The sequence below is a fragment of the Pristis pectinata genome, chromosome 33 (genome assembly GCF_009764475.1).
Source record: "Pristis pectinata isolate sPriPec2 chromosome 33, sPriPec2.1.pri, whole genome shotgun sequence".
Classification (NCBI taxonomy): domain Eukaryota; kingdom Metazoa; phylum Chordata; class Chondrichthyes; order Rhinopristiformes; family Pristidae; genus Pristis; species Pristis pectinata.
Genome location: NC_067437.1, coordinates 17802830 through 17823627, shown reverse-complemented (window position 1 = coordinate 17823627; position 20798 = coordinate 17802830). Strand labels below are relative to the sequence as shown.

At 47.0% G+C, this 20798-nt stretch overlaps 1 protein-coding gene across 2 annotated transcripts in view; it reads left to right on the top strand.

Moving 5' to 3' along the window:
* The window catches only part of sgsm3 (small G protein signaling modulator 3), a 108000-nt gene that overhangs the window by 74445 nt on the left and 12757 nt on the right, over positions 1-20798 (top strand). For both annotated transcript variants that reach the window (XM_052043409.1, XM_052043410.1), the window contains exons 17-20: positions 7964-8018; positions 10710-10759; positions 11838-11990; positions 12371-12441. In XM_052043409.1, coding sequence (XP_051899369.1) covers positions 7964-8018; positions 10710-10759; positions 11838-11990; positions 12371-12441 — 329 coding nt within the window. The remainder of the gene's footprint in view (positions 1-7963; positions 8019-10709; positions 10760-11837; positions 11991-12370; positions 12442-20798) is intronic.

Genomic DNA, 20798 nt, shown 5'->3' with positions numbered 1-20798 from the left:
CGCTACTGCCTGGGGTCCCAGTACTGATCCCTGCTGTACCCCACGCTACTGCCTGGGGTCCCAGTACTGATCCCTGCTGTACCCCACGCCGCTGCCTGGGGTCCCAGTACTGATCCCTGCTGTACCCCACGCCGCTGCCTGGGGTCCCAGTACTGATCCCTGCTGTACCCCACGCCACTGCCTGGGGTCCCAGTACTGATCCCTGCTGTACCCCACGCCGCTGCCTGGGGTCCCAGTACTGATCCCTGCTGTACCGCACTCCACTGCCTGGGGTCCCAGTACTGATCCCTGCTGTACCCCACTTGTCACTGCCTGGGGTCCCAGTACTGATCCCTGCTGTACCGCACTCCACTGCCTGGGGTCCCAGTACTGATCCCTGCTGTACCCCACTCCACTGCCTGGGGTCCCAGTACTGATCCCTGCTGTACCCCACTTGTCACTGCCTGCCACTTGCGAAAAGACCTGTTCATTTTTTTTGCTCTTTGATTCCTGTCTGCCAACCAGCTCTCTCTCTCACTCTCTCGCTCTGTCAGTACTTTATCCCCTAATCCCATGGGTTTTCATTTTGCACACAATCTCTTACATGGGATCTTATCGAAATCCTCTGGAAGTCCAAATATACCACTTCCACTGGTTTTCCCTCATCTATTCTGCTGGTTACATCCTCAAAAATTCCCGTAGATTTGTCAAACATGACTTCCCTTTCACAGATCCATATTGACTTTGTCTGTTCCCGTTTACTTTTCTCCAAGGGCCCAACTTTTACATCCTTTACACTGGCATTATCCCCATCACCAATGTCAGGCTGAACAGGCTAACCGCCCTTTTTAAATATTGGGATTACATTAATTACCCACCAATCTGTTGGAGCTGTTCCAAAGGGATGTCGGAAAATGACCACCAATGCATCCACTATTTCTGGGCCCACTTCCTTTAAGTTCCTCTCTCCCCCCCCTAGACTCTGTGTTCCCGAGCATTCCTGGGGTGTTACTTGTATTCTCACAAAAAAATAGGAACCAGAGTTGGCCAGCTGGCCCCTCAAGCCTGCTTCATAGGATTATGGCTGATGTACCCCAAACCTGAACTCTTCCTCTGTGCCAGATCCCCTTAACCCTGAATTCCCCAATCTTTCAAAAATTTACCAACCTTCCTTTTGTACCTCTAATGATTTAGCCTCCACAACTCTGGGGCAGAAAATTCCAGAGACTCACAACCCTATGTGAGAAGAATTTTCTATGTACCTCAATTTTAAACGACCGGCCCCTTGAAACTTGTCCCTTCATTCAAAACTCTCCCATTAGTGAAAACATCTCAACGTTTTCCCTGCCAGGCCTCCTTAGGATCTTGCATGTTTAATAAAGTCACCCCTCATTCTTCTAAACTCCAAAAAAAAATACAGACCCTACCTGTTTAACCTCTCTTGATAGGACAATCCTTCCATCCCAGGGATTAGCCTGGCCACTCTTCTTTAGGCTGTCTCCAATGCTACTTTGTCTGTTCGTAGACAGAAGGACCAGGAAAGGGTATGGTAGCATTGGAGGCAGTCCAAAGGAAATCTGCTTAGTGAAGACAGAATCAAAATTAGAAATGAATTGGTCTGCCATTTCTTTCTTCCCCATTGTAAAGTTCCCCACTTCTGACTGCCTTTGTCTTCACTAATCTTTTACTCTTCAGTCAATTTCTATGTTCTCTGCAACCTTGCTCTCATATTCTGTTTCTCTAATACTACCCCTGATCTCTTTTGAAATCCATCGTTTAGCCTCCTTTGCTGAGTTTTACACCAGATGGGAATGAACGATTGTTATAGTTCATCCATGAGCTCTTTAAATGTTTCCCATTGCCTATCCACTGTCAAACCTTTAAGTATTCGTAAACAGGCACGTGGATGTGCAGAGAGTGGAGGGGTATTGGTATTGGTATTGGTATTGGTTTATTATTGTCACTTGTACCAAGGTACAGTGAAAAACTTGTCTTACAAACCCATCGTACAGGTCAATTCATTACACAGTGCAGCTACATTGAGTTAGTACAGAGTGCATTGAGGTAGTACAGGTAAAAACAATAACAGTACAGAGTAAAGTGTCACAGCTACAGAGGAAGTGCAGTGCAATGAGGTGCAAGGTCACAACAAGGTAGATCGTGAGGTCATAGTCCGTCTCATCGTATAAGGGAACAGTTCAATAGTATTATCACAGTGAGCTAGAAGCTGTCCTTAAGTCTGGTGGTGCGTGCCCTCAGGCACCTGTATCTTCTACCCGATGGAAGAGGAGAGAAAATGGACATTATGTAGGCAGAAGGGATTACTTTAGTTAGGTGTTTAATTAGTTTGGCACAACATCGTGGGCTGAAGTGCCTGTACAATTCTATGTTCTAGTGTTTCCCAATTTTTCACACCCATCTTGCTCCTCGTAGTTTACCTTTTTTAGATTCAGGACACTAGCTGCAGAGTCAGCTCTCTCACCCTCCATCTCAATGAAGAATTCTCTTGTTATGGTTGTGTTTCTCCAAGAGAAACCCCCAGAGTTAGATAATTTATTATTCCTTCCTCATTACACAGCTCCCAGTCTAGGAGGGTCTGGTCTCAACAAATTGAGTCATAGAGCCCACCACATCCATGCTGACCTTTCTGCCCATCTACAGTGATCCTGTTTGCCTGCATTAGGACCTTCTATGCCATCCTTATTCAAGTGTGTCTAAATGCCTCTTAAATGTGGTAACTGTATCTGATTCTGCCACTGCCTCTGGTAGCGGGTTCCAGATATCAACCACATTGTATATTCTTTAAAGATTTACCCCGAAGATCCCCATTAAATTGAGCTTTCACTTTAAAACTGTGCTGTCTTGTTTTTGATACCCCCACCAGAGGAAAAACATTTGACTATTTACCCCATCCATGCCTCCGATAATCTTACATACTTCTATCAGGTGACCCTCAGCTTCAGGTCCAGGGAAAATGAACCCAGCCTATCCAATTTCTCCCCATAAGGATAGTCAGAGGCATTTTGAACAAGCTTATTCCAGAGAAGTTTGACAAGCTATGCCTCGAGCTCCTCAATGTGGGTGTAGACTCAAAACTGGTCCTAAAAGGGATAATTTTACTGATAGTAGACAAATCCAGGCAACGTCCCCCAATCCAGGCAACGTCCTGGTGACTCTCCTGTTCTGGCACTCTCTCCAGTGCAACCACATCCTTCCTACGGTGTGGTGACCAGAACTGCACACAGTACTCCCAAGTGTGGCCTAACAGTAGTTTTGTCAAGTTGCAATATAATGCTCCAGCTCTTGCATTCTATGCCCCGACCTATGAAGGCAAGCATACCACATGCCACCTTCACCACCCTATGAACTTATGTTGCCACTTTTAGGGAACTGTGGACTTGGATCCCTAGGTCTCTCTGTTCAGCAACATTCCTTAGGGTCCCACTATTTATTACAGAATCAGAATTGGGTTTATTATTGCTGACATATGTGGTGAAATGTGTTGTTCTGCGGCAGCAGTATAGTGCAAGACATTAAGACATAAAAATTACTGTAAGTTACAAAAATAAATAAATTGCACAAAAGAGGAATAACGAGGTAGTGTTCATGGGTTCATGGACCGTTCAAAAATCTGATGGCGGAGGGGAAGAAGCTGTTTCTGAAACATTGAGTGTGGGTCCTCAGGCTCCTGTACCTCCTCCCCGATGGTAGTAACGAGAAGAGGGCATGTCCTGGTTGCTGAGGGTCCTTAGTGATGGATGCCGCCTTCTTGAGGCACCACCTCTTGAAGATGTCCTCGATAGGGTGGAGGGATGTGCCCGTGATGGAGCTGGCTGAGTCTACAACCCTCTGCAGCCTCTTGCGATCCTGCACATTGGAGCCTCCATACCAGGTGGTGATGCAACCAGTCGGAATGCTCTCTACCGTATGTTTGTAGAAATTTGCAAGAGTCTTTGGTGACATACCAAACCTCCTCAAATTCCTAACAAAGTAGAGCTGCTGGCGTGCCTTCTTTGTAATTGCATCAATGTGTTGGCCCCAGGATAGATCCTCTGAGATGTTGACGTCCAGGAACTTGAAGCTGCTCACCTTTTCCACCGCTGACCCCTCAATGAAGACTGGTGTGTGTTCTCCCGACTTCCCCTTCCTGAAGTCCACAATCAATTCCTTGGTCTTGCTGACGTTGAGTGTGAGGTTGTTGTTGCGACACCACTCAACCAGCCCATCTATCTCACTCCCGTACGCCTCCTCAACGCCACCTGAGATTCTGCTAACAACAGTGGTGTCATCAGCAAATTTATAGATGGCATTTTAGCTGTGCCTAGCCACACAGTCATGAGTGTAGAGAGAGGGTAGAGCAGTGGACTAAGCACACATCCTTGAGGTGCGCCTGGGTTGATTGTCAGTGAGGAGGAGATGTTACTATCGATCCGCACTGACTGTGGTCTCCCAATAAGGAAGTCGAGGATCCAGTTGCAGAGGGAGGTGCAGAGGCCCAGGTTTTGAAACTTGATGATGTACTGAGGGGATAATGGTGTTGAACGCTGAGCTGTAATCGATGAACAGCAGCCTGATGTTTGTTTTGCTGTTGTCTAGGTGCTCCAAACCCGAGTGGAGAGTCAGTGAGATTGCGTCTGTTGTAGACCTGTTGTGGCAGTAGGCAAACTGCAGTGGGTCCAGTTAATTCTAGCCATGACCAACCTCTCAAAGCACTTCATCACAGTAGGTGTGAGTGCTACCGGGTGATAGTCGTTGAGGGAGCTCACCCTGCTCTTCATGGGTACCGGTGTGATTGCTGCCCTTTTGAAGCAGGTGGGAACCTCAGACAGCAGCAGTGAGAGGTTGAAGATGTCCTTGAACACTCCAGTCAGTTGGTCGGCGCAGATTTTCAGTACCCGGCCAGGTACACCTTCGGGGCCTGACACCTTGCGAGGGTTCACCCTCTTGAAGGATGTTCTGATGTCGGCCTCCGAGACAAAGATCACAGGGTCATCAGATGCTGTGGGGATTCGCACAGGTGTAGTGTTATTCTCCCTTTCAAAGCGTGCATCAAAAGTGTTGAGCTCATCGGGGAGTGAAGCATCACTGCCATTTATGCTGTTAGGTTTTGCCTTATAGGAAGTAATGGCAAGCAAACCCTGCCACAGCTTTCATGCATCAAATTGTGTCTCTAACTTCACACAGAATTTTCTTTTTGCTCTCACAATGGCCTTCCGAAGTTCGTACCTGGACTTCTTGTAGGGTTCTGGATCACTGGTCTTGAACACCACAGATCTAGCCCTCAGCAGACTGCAAATCTCCTGGTTCATCCAGGGCTTCTGGTTTGGGAAAACGCGATATGTTCTTGGCGTCACGCACTCATCCACGCAGATCTTGATGAAGTTGGTGACGGCCATGGCATATTAGAACCGTAGAACAATACGGCGCAATACAGGCCCTTCGGCCCACCACGTTGTGCCACCCTTCAAACCACACCTAAGACTATCTAACCCCTTCCTCCCACATATCCCTCTAACTTAAATTCCTCCATTCTGATCTGAATATTTGAATATTCATTCAGATCCGAAGGTGAATCCCTGAATGTGGTCCAGTCCACTGATTCAAGGCGGTCCTGTAAACACTCCTCCACCTCCCTTGTCCAGACCTTCGTGGTCCTCACCACTGGTGCTGTGGTCCTCAGTCTCTGCCTACATGTTGGGAGTAGAAGTGCAGCCCGTTGATCGGACTTGCCAAAGTGCTAGCGCAGGATGGCACAGTAAGCGTTCTTAATGGTAGTGTAGCAGTGATCGTGTGTGTTGGCACCTCTGGTTCTGCAGGTGACATGTTGGTGGTAGTTTGTCAGAGCTGGCCTGCTGGCCTGGTTGAAGTCCCCCCATGATGATCGGGAATGCATCAGGGTGCGCTGTCTCGTGACTGCTGATCACGGTGCTCAGCTCCTCCAGTGTCAGTTTAACATTTGCCGGGTGGTGGAATGTTCATTGCTACCAGGATGATGGCGGAGAACTCCCTTGGCAGGTAGAATGGACAACACTTGTCTGCCAGATGTTCCAGGTCAGGGGAGCAGGACTGAGACAGAACCACCACGTCCGTGCACCACGATGAGGCAATCACGAAGCAAATGCCACCGCCTCTGCCTTTACCTGATGCTGCCATGGATGGTGAAGTCCTCATGCTGGAGCGCTGTGTCCAGAGTGCTGGGGGTGAGCCATGTCTCTGAGAGGCAGCGTGCACAACAGTCCTGATGTCCCTCTGGTACTGTAGTTTTGCTCTGAAGTCTTCAATTGTATTTTTCAGAGACTGTACAAGAGGATTTTAAGAAGGGGGGCCTTAGGACCCTGTGTTTTAGTTTTACCTGCAGCCCTGCCCTGCGGCCTCATCCCTACCCCTATTTGACTTCCTAAAATATATCACCTCACACTTATCAGGATTAAATTCCATCTATCAACACTCTGCCCAACACTCCAACTGATCTATTTCTTGCTGCAAACAGCCATGTTGCTGATTTGGTTAGTTCAATCCATGTGGAGATCCATGGCACCCATAATTACAGTCGTACCCTGTTGTGTATGTCTCTGGGCAATTTTATTAATAATAATTGATTACAGTCCCTCGAGGAAAAGTTTCGGAATTATAAACATAAAGTGTAATTTAAAGTATTGGGATTTCATCTGGTCCTTTTTGGAGCATACTTTGAGCTCTCTGATGGAGGCTTCTGGTAAATTGGTTTATTATTGTCACATGTACTGAGGTACAGCAAAAAACTTGTTTTGCATACCGTTCATACAGATCATTTCATTACAACGGTGCATTGAGGTAGTACAAGGTAAAACAATGATAGAATGCAGAATATAGTGTTACAGTTACAGAGAAAGTGCAGTGCAGGCAGACAATAAGGTGCAAGATCATAACAAGCTAGATTGTGAGGTCAGGAGTCCATCTTATTGTACTAGGGAACCATTCAATAGTCTTATAACAGTGGGATAGAAGCTGTCCTTGAGCCTGGTGGTACGTGCTTTCAGGCTTTTGTATCTTCTGCCCAATGGGAGGAGGAGAAGAGAGAATGTCCAGGGTGGGTGCGGTCTTTGATTATGCTGGCTGCTTTACCGAGGCAGCAAGAAAAGTGTAGACAATGTCCGTGGAGGGGAGGCTGGTTTCCATAATGTGCTGAGCTGTGTCCACAACTCTCTGCAGTTTCTTGTGGTCGTGGGCAGAGTAGTTGCCATACCAAGCCGTGGTGCATCCAGATAGGATGCTTCCTATGGTGCATCGATAAAAATTGGTGGGGGTCAGCGGGGACATGCCAAATTAGCAAATCAAATAGGGGTAGGGACATATGCACTAAATAGTAGGGCACTAAATAGTAAATAATGTTGACGAACAGAGAGACCTAGGGGTTCAAGTTGATAGTTCCCTAGAAGTGGCATAGGGTGGTGACATGCCAAGGGGACTTCTGCTGTCATTAGTAATGACTCAACAGTATCTGGCACTGCCTGGGATAAGGAACACACAGAGAGGAAGTCTCAGAGTCCAAGAGAACAGTCCCTCACCCTTCAGGCATTGACGGAAATATTTTCTCAGCTTGGCTCAGTCCATCTGCTTCCTGCGTCTCCATCTGAAGTTTGTGTGGGTTCAAGCCCAACTCCAGGATAAATACGCAATCCAGAAGTTCTGTTTGCTGAGGCATTGAACATCTGGATGTTCAGGCTTCTTCATTCTCCCAGCAACATTCCTCCCTCAGCAACTGGTAAAATGTATTGGATGGATGGAGCAATACCATTCCACAGCCAGGGGTAACACTAAAGCAGCTGATGTTCCTGCTGACTGTATGACTTCATATGAAGCAACTTGTTTTTGATAGTGTGCTCTGTAAACACGGGTTGTTCTTGCGATGCACTTTGTTTTAGGTTTGCACTGTTGTGTTCTTGTTGTTGAATCTTGAGGCCTCTGTTTCCACATAACTGAGGTGACCACTTGGATCTTTCAGATTATCTCACAGAAGGATGAGCATTGCTGGGTGGGAGAGCTGAACGGTCTGCGAGGTGAGTGCCTCTATGTTGCTCTTTGGTCTGATCAGCCTCCTGGATAATTCAATTGGGTAGATTAAGGGTCATTCTGGCTCAGGGGTGACACCTGCCCATCTTTGTACAGTCTGGCCATATAGAGATGATATTGTTGGTCTTGACATGCCGAAATTTCCCAGCAGGTGGTAGCACTGAGCACTGAATACGCAAACATTTCATTGAATCGTTATGGCACAGAAGGAGTCTATTTGTCCATCAGATCCCTGCAGGTGCCGGTAGAACAGTTCCCCCCTCTTCCCCACCACCCTTCAAATTCTTCTTTCTCATTTTTAAAATTCATTTTTCAGGATGTTGCTATGACCAGCAATTATTAAATAGAGAAACAAAGGACTGCAGATGCTGGAATCCAGATGAAAAAACAACAAGATGCTGGAGGAACTCAGCAGGTCAGGCAGCATCCGTGGAGAAAAGCAGGCCGTCAACGTTTCGGGTCAGGACCCTTTCTCAGGAAACCCTGAAGGAGGGTCCTGACCCGAAATGTTGACCGTCTGCTTTTCTCCACGGATGCTGCCTGACCTGCTGAGTTCCTCCAGCATCTTGTTGTTTTTTCATTTATTAAGTTAAGGAGCTGCTGACGTGCTTCCCTCCTGAACTGCTACAGTCCAGTCGCTTTACTGTAGATGCTGTGCCTGTACACCCGTGCTGGAAAATGGTGCTGAGATGAAAGGTTAGCCATGGTCTTGATGGCTGGCGGAATAAACTCAAGGGGCCCAATAGCCTGCTTATGCTTCCATTTCTTATGTTAATTCACTTTAGAAAGCATGGATCCCAGTTACCACTCCCCCACGGGCTCCCCTCACAATCCCAGATCTGAACAACTGACTGCATGAGGAAGTTTTTTGTCACATCCCCTTTTGTTCAAAATCTTAAAATCTGTGCCTCCAGTCCCGGCCCCACTGGTCTTTGAACAATCTACTGGTCTCCACCCACCCCCCTGAACCAATCATGATCTAGACTACCTACATCAAATCTCTCAACCGTAAATGAAAACAGTGCTGGAAACACCCGGCAGGTGAAGCAACATCTGTGGAGAGAGGAACAGAGTTAATGTTCCAGGTCAACATCCTATCATCTGAACCCTACTCTCAACTTTCTTTGTTCCAAGGAAAACAAGCCCACCCTCTCCGATCCTAACCTCGTAGCTGAAATCCCCCATCCTTATCCCTCATTGTTCTAAACTCCAAGGAATAGAAACCCAAACTGTCCAGCCTCTCTTGATAGTACAACCCTCATCCCAGGAATTAGCCTGTAACTGTCCCCAGAACCAATCCAACAAATCCTCCTTCCTCCTTGAGTTGGAAACGTTTACAGCCCCAGGAAGTTCTCCTGAATGTATTTCAGAAAGTCCTCTGCTTTGTGGTCCTTTAGTCGAACCTTTGTTCCAATCTGTAGTGGGGTAACTGAAATCCCCAAAGTCACTGAGATATTTGCTGCACATTTCTGCAATGTCCCAGCTGATTTGCTTCTCTGTCTCTCCTCTTCACTAGTTGGTGGCATTTGTATGTGGGTACCTCCTCACAGAGCTCCTTCTCTGGAGAAATTATCCTACCTTTAATGTGAGAAGTTGCTAAAGGTTCTGTCAGAAGTTTGACTTTGTTCACTCTTTAAATAAACTGTCTTCTCTCAGCAGATTGAGAGTTTGCTGTGTGCCCAGTCATGCACAACCCACCTCCCTTGGCTGGCATCAGCATCAATAGTTTCCTAACCCACAGACTGCAGACACACAGGCCTTCACACAATGCTTCCCTTTCTCTTCCTCGCATTCCTGTGTCTCTCCAGCTTTCAAACATTCCCTTTCTGTCCTGCCTGCTCCTCGGTCTCTCATTCACGACCACACTCTCTTTCAGCCTTGACCTGTGTCTTCTCTAACTTCCTGCGAGCCCATTCTCACCCCCCCCCCCAACACACCCTGCCCATTCGCCTGATAGTCAACCCCTTCCCTGTCACTCATTTTCTCCCCACCCCCTCCCCTCATCTGCCTGTCCATTTCTGACTCCCCATCCAACAATTCCAAAATGTGTGGAATTTTGAGACGATAGCTAGACTCTTTACTACCTCCATACCCATGTCTTCCAAAACTCTGGGGAGTAGGTCATCAGATCCTTGCAATCTATCAGCTTTCTGTCTCACCATCTTCTCTCATACATTGAACATTGAGCAATACAGCACAGGAACAGATCCTTCGGTCCACAACGTCTGCGCCAAACACAATGCTGAATTAAACTAAGTACCTTCCACCAATACATGATCCATTATCCCTCTGCTCCCTGCGTGTCTATATAACAGCCTCCTAAATGGCACTTCGTATCTGCTTCCACCAGTCCCCATGGCAGCCCGTTCCAGGCACCCACCACTCTCTGTGTAAACTAAAAACTTGCCCCACACATCTCCTTTAAACTTTCCCCCTCTCACCTTCAATGCATGTCCTCTAGTACTTTTTGACAAACACTAATTTCCCTCAGTTCCCCATTCTCATTTAAATCTTAGTTCACTGATCTTTCTGGTAGGTGTTTTGTGTCTTCAGTGAAGACAGACACAGAGTTTTTGTTAATTCTTCTGCCAGGCGCTAGTTCACCGGTGGATTGAGGGGGGAGTGGGGAGTTCTGTTTGTTTCTAATTAACTTGTCTTTGACCTTTTCCTTTCAACAGGCTGGTTTCCTGCAAAGTTTGTGGAGATCCTGGATGAGCGTAGTAAAGAGGTGAGCTCACTGTTGGGACAGGTGAGTTGGGAGTGAGTGGTTCTGTGTGCCCGGCACCTACACACAGCAGTAACTGCAGCCACGTGCACAGGATGCACATCCGTCTCACCCACTCCTGAGAACAACTTCACCAGCTCTCCACAGTGAGGTTTATGACAAGTCAAACATACTATGCTGTATAACTTTATGACTCTATAAGCGTCATTGAGCAACAGCAGGCAGAAGAGGAACTGGAGGGTGAGGCTGTGTGTGATTAGCCCATGGAGGGAACACCAGAGTTAATAACAGGAGAGTGGGAGCAGAAGCCAGTCTCTCACTGTGTTGTGATTTAGACTTAAATGTGTGGGTCACAATTAAGGAGTTTATCATTGAAGCCAAAATTAGCTGTGTCCTTGACAGTGAGGAAGAAATTCCTAGCCCACAGGACAACATCAGGCCTCTGGTTCAGTGGGCATAGGGGTGCCAAGCAGAATTCAGTCCGTGAGGTAATGCAATCAGGGAGAGCCAACGAGGCAAGGGAATACACAGAATGTTTGGATACTGGGAAGAGAAGAGGAACAGAGGGACTTTGGAGAGCGTGTCCACAGATCACTAAAGGTTGCAGAGCAGGTTGATAAGGTGGTAGGAAAGGGATATGGGAAACTTGTATTCTGTGCCTCAGCCAATAATGACAAGAGTAGGGAGGTCATTCTGGAACCATGGAAAACACGAATTAGGCCACTGATACCGCAGTTCTGCTCTCTGCACTACAGGAAGGATGTGAGAGCACGGAGAGAACGTAGAGGAGATTAATAAGAGTATTGCCAAGGCTGGAGAGTTATAAAGTCGTAGAATCATACAGCACAGAAACAGGCCTGTCAGCCCAACTTGTCCATGACAACCAAGGTGCTTTCCAGTCTCTCCTTATAACTCAAGCCCTCCAGACCAGCAACATTCCTGTGAAACTTTTCTGCATCCTCTCCAGCTTAATCACATCCTTCCTATAGTGTGGCGACCAGAGATGCACACAGTACTCCAGGTCCGGTCTCACCAGTGTTACAGCTGTAACATCATGTCCCAAATCTTGTACTCTTTGCAGTATTCCATGGCCGGAGATGATTCAGTAACGGAAACTATAACAGACTTGGTGCGGGGATCACTCTGTCCGGCACTCAAGGCAATATTTGAACAGGGTTTGAAGAAACCATCCATCCTTGGTGGCCCGTGTCATCCCTGGCTTTTTATTGAAGAGGTAATGGTGGCTCAGCCCGGACTCTGAACGGTTCAATTTGGCAATTATTTCTCATTGCTTTTGTACATAAATAAATCGTGACCAGCCGTTAATTTTGTGTTGTTTCTTCTCTTTCTCTCTGCCCCTTCCTCCTCTTCCTTATTCTCTTTCCTGTGACCTTTTCATTTCCTTTTTCCCTTCTTCCTTCCCCTTTTTCTATCTCGCTCTCACTTTCCTCACAATCTCACACACATCTTCTGTCCTCCTTACCCACTCCCCTTATTCTTTTCACCTAATTTCACCTCTCTTTGTCCCCTCCTCTATCCCCCTATATTTTCCCCACTCTTTACTTCCCCTCCTTGCCTACTGCCTTCCTGGTCCTGCTCTTACCCCACTCCTAGGCTGCTGGGAAGGAGGTGGAGCGAGACTTCGACTCAGTGTATTCTCGACTAGTGCTGTGTAAGACGTACAGGTACATTATGCTGGTTTATACAAATTAGAATTTGTTTTATTCGTAAACCAAACTGAGTTACGTTTGTATTTAGTGCCTGCTTTATGTGCTTACTGTCAGAGTTTTTGATGGGACAACATTAAGGAATCTGCTGGTTTATTTCTCTCCATCGTTAGTCACACTGTACAGGATTGCTGGATCAACAGAATTAATGTCAGTATGACTCTAGCCCAAGTTGTTGTAAACAACAGATTTTAATATATCTTTCTAACAGCAATGTTATTCTTATTCAATTCCATGGCATTAAATTAATGACAAGCAATTAGTACAACCACAGGCTTTGTGTGGTCAGCTCAATCTTCTTCACTGACCTTTTGTTGCTCCTGATTGCCCCAAGAGTTCTGGCAGCCATTTACCTCTGATCCTATGATGAACCAGAGTCTCATTAAACCTTAACATTTATTAAATCACAAAATGCATTTTTCCTGGAAATGCTAGCACACTAATCCCTCCTGATCTAAGGGAGCTGTGGAGAGCCAGCCACATTGGTGACTCTGTGAGCTGAATGGGGTCAAAACAGTAGATTAGTGAAACAGATGGGATGTTATGGCAATGAAATACTTACAGGGTTACTGTTACTGAGACTACCTTTGTTTCCAGACATTTGATTAATCGAATTTAAACTCTCCAACTGCTGTGGTGGGATTCGAACTCTTCTCTGAAAAGATGGGCCAGAACTCTACTTGCTCAGTCAGTAAAGTAGCACCAGGCTGCCATGCCCCCTTGTAGCTGGCCTTTACTTCTTGTAACCCATGTGTTATCTGTAAGTGCCAGGTTCTTATAGCCACAAGCTCAATCTGTTCTCAGACAAACCAGTCGAACCTGTTATCTCCAAGCTCAGCTCGCTGATCAAGAGCCAGCACGTTACACTTTAACTTGTGTATAGAGAGGATTTTATGGGAACATGATGGATTAATGATGGTCAGTTTTCTAACCTTTTATCTTTGGCCTCCTCTCTGATCACCATGAGTCTGTAAAGGGGTAATATTACATTTTATTTATTTATTCATGAGGTGCCATGCTGGCAAGATCAACATGCCCCTCTCTAATTGCCCTTGAGAAGTGGTGGTGAGTCACTGCTGTATCTGTGGGAAAGATATTTACACAGTGGTGTTATATAAGGAGTTCCAGGATTTAGACCCACATGCAGTGAAGGAAAGGCACGTCAAGGTGATGTGTGATTCACAGGAAGATTTGCACTGCAGCTGCTGCCGGTGTCTTCTCAGTGGTGCAGGTTGTGGGAATGGGCAGTGTCATCGAAGAAACTGTGGCAAGTTGCTAGAGTACGGTTTGTAGATATCGCACATTGATGCCAAGGTGTGCCGGTGGCGAATAGGATGCCAATTAAGTGGGTTGTTTTGTCTTGGGTGGTGTCATGTGTTATTGGAGCATCCTGATGTGAGAAATCTTTGGGGAATTAAGTGAAGGTGCACGTACTGCATAAGACCCAGCCTCTGTGTTTGTATGGCTGGTTCAGAGACATTTCCAGTTGTTGATGGTGATTCCTAACATGTTGATGGTGAGGGATTCAACAATGGTACTTCCATCGAATGTCAAGGGGAGCAGTTTGGATTCTCTTTTGTTGGAGATGATCCTTACTTGGCACTTGTCAGGTACAAATGTTATCACAAGATCACAAGACAAGGGAGCAGAAGTAGGCCATTTGGCCCATCGAGTCTGCTCCATGAGCTAAACTAAAACTATTCCTATCTAGCCCCAATTTCTGGCCTTATCCTCATATCCCTTGATACCTTGACTAATTAGAAACCTATCAATCTCCTCCTTAAATGCCTCCAATGATTGGACCTCCACAGCTGTTCGTGGCAAAGAATTCCATAAATTCACTACCCTCTGGCTAAAGAAATTTCTCCTCATCTCTATTTTAAACTGGTACCCTCTAATTCTAAAATTGTGCCCTCTGGTCCTGGACTCACTCACCATGGGAAACAGCTTAGCCACATCTACTCTGTCCAGTCCTTTCAACATTCTAAATGTTTCTATGAGGTCCCCTCTCATTCTTCTGTACTCCAGTGAGTACAGTCCAAGAGTCGACAAACGCTCATCGTATGTAATCCACTTGTTATTTCCACTTGTCAGCCCATTTTATCCAGATGTTGCTGCATGAGGACATGAACTGCATCACTGAGGAGTTGTGAACTTTGAACAGTCATCATCAGTGAACATCTCACGTCTGACCTTGTGTTGGAGAGGTGAAGGTTCCATCACAAGGAGGTCCCTTATGATGGATCCTTGATGAAGCAGGTGGAGTTGGTTGGGCCCAGGACACTGTCCTGAGGAACTCCTGGAGCTGAGCTGATTAACCTCCAACAACCACAAACAGTTTTCTTCATGCGATGTGGAGAGATTTCCCCTTGATTCCTGCTAACTTCAGTTGTACCATGGTTCCTCCACTCCACACTGAGTTAGGTATTGCAATGGCGTCAACGGCTGTCACCCTGGAATCCAACTATTTTAGTCTATATTTGGACCAGCATGTCAACCAGGTCTGGGGCTGTGGTCTTGGTGAAACCCAAAGTGATCAGTTTAGTGGTGAGCTGGTGCTGTTTGATGTTGATGACATCTGCTGTTGCCTTCAGATAATTCAGAGTAAGCTGTCTGGGTGGTAATCAGGGCCATTGGATTTTTCCTGCTTTATGTGGACAGGACGTAGCTATTCAGGCTCAGGTAGACGCCATTGGGTGTAACCGTTGTGAATGCCACAACTTCAACATGGAACCAACACTCTCCAGTCATCAGTACTTACACCTGACCCTGGAACCTACAGATGAGACCAAGGAGGACTTCAATGCCGAACTTGGGGTATGAGGGAGAGGGAGATGAACTGACCCGTTGGACATGTCAACACCAAGCTGGGAATAGACACAGCCCTTGGATAAGGTGCAGATGGAGTGGGGGAAAGTAATTCTAACAGGCTGACCTTCAAAATACAGAGCAAGGTCTTATCATGATCAACAGCTTCATCCGAAAGACCAGAACAAGACTCACGCCAACACCCCCAGTCCAGTCATTGACATCCGTTAGATTCTGTTATTACCCAAGCGAGATGTCATAAGGATGTGCCCAGCACCCACCGCACAGAGATGGTCGGTCTCTGCTATCTCCTTCAGCCTTGTCCCAAAACAACAGCAGCAACAGAACCTTTGCCACAAGAAAATCAATGTCTAGGCCCTCAAGCATCTCACAAGGGTAGCTTTTCTCAGACAGCAGCTGACGGACAACCTGTCGACTCCCGGCTGACAGGAACCACAGTGTCCACGCCCTGCAGTTCATTGTGTTAGGACCTTGAAGAGACTCTCAGCTTCTCCACCAGATAGAACCAGAGCTGGTTTGACAAGAATGATCAGGAGATCCAGGAGCTAATAATCCTAATTCCTGCTTTGGAAGCTCTAATTTTTCTCAAGGGAAAAGAAAAAGGTACCTGGAGGCCAAGGTCCCACAGAAAACCCACGAAGTCTGCACGAATTCAGTGTGCTGAAGAGCCTGTTCCTGTGCTGTATCTCTGTGTGACTAAAGAATACAGTAGATGCTGAGTGGAAGGAGTGCCACAAGTGAGGTGCCAGGCGACCAGAGAACAGCAAATGTGGCACCTTTTATGAAGAAAGGCAGCAGGGATAAGCCTGGTAACTACAGGCCTGTGAATCTAATGTCAGTGTAAGGGAAGTTATTGGTAAAAATCCTGAGGGCCAGGTTTAATCTGCACTTGGAAAGGTAGGGAGTGATCAAAGATAGTCAGTGTGGCTTTGTTAGGGGGGCTATCCTGTCTGATCAAATTGATTGAATTTTCCAAAGAGGTAACAAAAGTGCAGTTGATGTAGTCTACATGGACTTCAGTAAGGCATTTGAAAAGATCCCATGGAGGAGACTGGTCCAAAGGATTCAAGCCAATGGGATCCAAGGCAAGTTGACAAATTGGATCCAAAATTGGCTTAGTAATAGGAGAGAGAGGGTGATGGTAGTTGTTTTTGTGATTGGAAGCCTGTGACCCGTGGTGTCCCACAGGCATTGGTGCTTGCAGAGCAATGGCAGATGGAATTTAATCCTGATAAGTGCAAGATGATGCACTTTGAGAGTACTAGTAAGGAAAATACATAGACACTGAATAGTAGGGCCCTAGACAGGAACAAAGGGTCCATAGAACCATACAGCACAAAACAGGCCCTTCGGCCCACCGTGTCATGCCGTCCATCAGACCACCCTCACACTACCTAACCCCTTCCTCCCGCATATCCCTCTATCCCACGTTCCTCCATATGCCTATCCAACAAGCTCTTGAACCTGTTCAATGTATCTGCCTCCACCACCACCCCAGGCAGTGCATTCCATGCACCAACCACTCTTTGGGTGAAAAACCTCCCTCTGACATCTCCCCTGAACCTCCCACCCATAACCTTAAAGCCATCTTGAGCATTGGTGCCCTGGGAAGGAGGCGCTGACTGTCTACTCTATCTATTCCTCTCAATATTTTATATACCTCTATCATGTCTCCTCTCATCCTCCTCCTTTCCAGTGAATAAAGCCCTAGCACCTTAAGCCTCTCCTCATATTCAATACTCTCCAATCCAGGCAGCATCCTGGTAAATCTCCTCTGCACCCTCTCCAACGCCTCCACATCCTTCCTATAATGAGGCGACCAGAACTGAACACAGTACTCTAAGTGTGGCCTAACTAGAGTTTTGTAAAGCTGCATCATAACCTCGCGGCTCTTAAACTCAATCCCACGACTTATGAAAGCCAACATCCCATTGGCCTTCTTAACTGCTCTTTCCACCTGTGAGGCAACTTTCAATGAACTGTGAATATGAACCCCCAGATCCCTCTGCTCCTCCATACTGCCAAGTACCTTGCCATTCACCCAGTACTCTGCCCTGGAGTTTGTCCTTTCAAAGTGTACCACCTCACACTTCTCCAGATTGAACTCCATCTGCCACTTGTCAGCCCAGCTCTGCATCCTATCAATATCCCTCTGTAAGCTCCGACAGCCCTCCACACTATCCACAACACCACCTATCTTAGTGTCGTCCGCAAACTTACTAACCCAGCCCTCCACCCCCTCATCTAGGTCATCTATAAATATCACAAAAAGTAGAGGTCCCAGAACCAATCCCTGCGGGACACATTAGTCACTGCCTTCCAATCCGAGGGCACTCCTTCCACCACAACCCTCTGCTTTCTACATGCAAGCCAATTCCTAATCCACACAGCCAAGCTTCCTTGGATCCCTCGGCCTCTGACCTTCTGAAGAAGCCTACCATGAGGAACCTTATCAAATGCCTTACTAAAATCCATGTAAACCACATCCACCACACTGCCCTCATCAATCTTCCTGGTCACCTCCTCAAAGAACTCTATCAGGCTTGTGAGGCAAGATCTTCCCTTCACAAAGCCATGCTGGCTGTCCCTAATCAGTCCATGATTCTCAAGGTGTTCATAAATCCTATCCCTTAGAATCCTTTCTAACAGCTTACCCACCACAGACGTGAGACTCACCGGTCTATAATTCCCTGGCCTATCCCTATTACCTTTTTTGAACAAGGGGACCACATTCGCAACCCTCCAATCCTCCGGCACCACCCCCGTAGACAACGAGGACTCAAAGATCCTTACCAGCGGTTCAGCAATCTCCTCCCTAGCCTCTCGAAGTAGCCTGGGGAAAATCCCGTCAGGCCCCAGAGATTTATCTGTCTTAATATTATTTAACAACTTCAACACATCCTCTCTCTTGATATCAACAACCTCGAGAACATTACCCCTACCAGCACTCCCTTCCGCATCATCAAGACCCCTCTCCCTGGTGAATACCAAAGAGAAGTACTCATTGAGAACTTCTCCCACTTCCGCCGCCTCCAGGCAAATTCTCCCACCTTTGTCCTTAATCGGACCTACCTTCACCCTAGCTATCCTCCTACCCTTCACGTACTTGAAAAAGGCCTTGGGATTTTCCTTAACCCTACTAGCCAAAGCCTTTTCATGTCCCCTTCTTGCTCTCCTCAGCCCTTTCTTAAGTTCCTTCCTCGCTACCCTATATTCCTCACGGGCCCTGTCTGAACCTTGCTGCTTATACCTCACGTATGTTACCTTCTTCTCCCTAACAAGTCGTTCCACCTCTCTCGTCACCCACGGTTCCTTCACCCTGCCATTCCTTCTCTGCCTCACCGGGACATATTTATCCCTAACATCCTGCATAAGATCCCTGAATATCGACCACATCCCCATGGTACATTTTCCTTCAAAAAGGACATCCCAATTTACACTCCCAAGTTCTCTCCTTATAGCCTCGTAGTTAGCCCTTCCCCAATTGAAAAACCTCTTGTCCTCTCTGCACCTGTCCCTGTCCATGACAATTTTAAAGGTTATGGAGCAATGGTCACTGTCCCCCAAATGCTCACCCACCAATAGATCCTTCACCTGTCCCGGTTCATTTCCTAAAACTAGATCTAACATGGCATTCCCTCTAGTTGGCCTGTCAACATACTGCGTCAGGAATCCCTCCTGGACACACTTAACAAATTCTGTCCCATCTAAACCTTTGGCACTAAGCAGGTTCCAGTCTATATTTGGGAAGTTGAAGTCTCCCATTATAATAACCCTGTTATTTCTGCTTCTCTCCAAACACTGCCTGCCAATCTGCTCCTCTATATCTCTACTGCTACCGGGGAGCCTATAGAATACTCCTAGTAGAGTAACTGCTCCTTTCTTGTTCCTTAACTCCACCCATACGGACTCTAGAGATGATCCTTCTACAACATCCATCTTTTCCACAGCCGTAACAGTGTCCCTGACCAGTATCGCCACCCCTCCCCCTCTTCTCCCCCCTTCCCTATCCCTCTTAAAACACCGAAAACCAGGAATATTCAATATCCACTCCTCTCCTGACATCAGCCACGTCTCAGTAATAGCCACGATATCATAGTCCCCCATACTTATCCAAGCCCTCAGTTCATCCCCCTTATTCCTGACACTTCTTGCATTTAAGTAAACACACTTCAGTCCATCTACCTTACTACTTTTATAGCCTGTATTCTGCTTCTCCTTCCCCAAAGCCTCTCTACCTGTTTGATCTAACTTTTCCCCATTCCCTTCTTCCTCTGACCTACTCCTCCGGTTCCCTTCCCCCTCACAAACTAGTTTAAACCCTCCTGTACCACCCTAGCAAATCTCGCCGCAAGGATATTGGCCCCCTTCTGGTTCGGGTGTAACCCGTCCTCTTTGTACAGGTCCCACCTTCCCAAGAAGAGATCCCAATGATCCAGAAATCTAAAACCCTCCCTCCTGCACCAACTTCTCAGCCACACATTTATCTGCCACCTCCTCCTATTCCTACCTTCACTATCACGTGGCACTGGCAGCAATCCCGAGATTGCTACCCTTGAGGTCCTGTTCCTCAATTTTCTGCCTAGCTCCCTGAACTCACTCTTCAGGACCTCATCTACCTATGTCATTGGTGCCAATATGGACCACAACTTCTGGCTGCTCTCCCTCCCACTCAAGAATTCTGTGGACCCGATCAGTGACATCCCGGACCCTGGCACCTGGGAGGCAACATACCATCCGGGATTCATGCTCACTGCCACAGAACCTCCTGTCTGTTTCCCTGACTATCGAGTCCCCTATCACTACCGCATGTCTCTTTCCCACCCTTCCCTTCTGAGCAGCAGTACCAGTCCCAGTGCCAGAGACCTGGTAACTGCAGCTAGGCCCCTGCAGGTCATCCCCCTCAACAGCTTCCAAGGCAGAAAACTTGTTACTGAGGGGAACAGCCTCCGGGGCTCTCTATCCTGTCTGCCTGCCTGACTTCTTCTTCCTCTTCCCTCCCCTGACTGTCACCATTCTATCTGCCTCCTGAACATCAGATGTACCTACCCTAAGGGGGGTGACTGTCACCTGATGCACCGTGTCTACAAAACTCTCTCCCTCCCTGATGCTGCGCAGTGTTTGTAGCTGCGACTCCAGCTCATCAACTCTGAGCCGAAGTTCGTCCAGCCTCAAGCACTTACTGCAGATGTGGCCATCTTGGACCACAGCAAGGTCCACGAGTTCCCACATCAAACAGCTGCAGCACACCACCATGTCCTCCATCTGACTACCTTTTTTTTCCCTAGTTAGTCCCACCTACAAATCTATAATGACCAAAAGCTAAACCTTGCCTTTCCAAAAGCTAAACCTTGCCTTTTCCAAAAGCTAAACCTTGCCTTTTCCAAAAGCTAAACCTTGCCTTTTCCAAAAGCTAAACCTTGCCTTTTCCAAAAGCTAAACCTTGCCTTTTCCAAAAGCTAAACCTTGCCTTTCCAAAAGCTAAA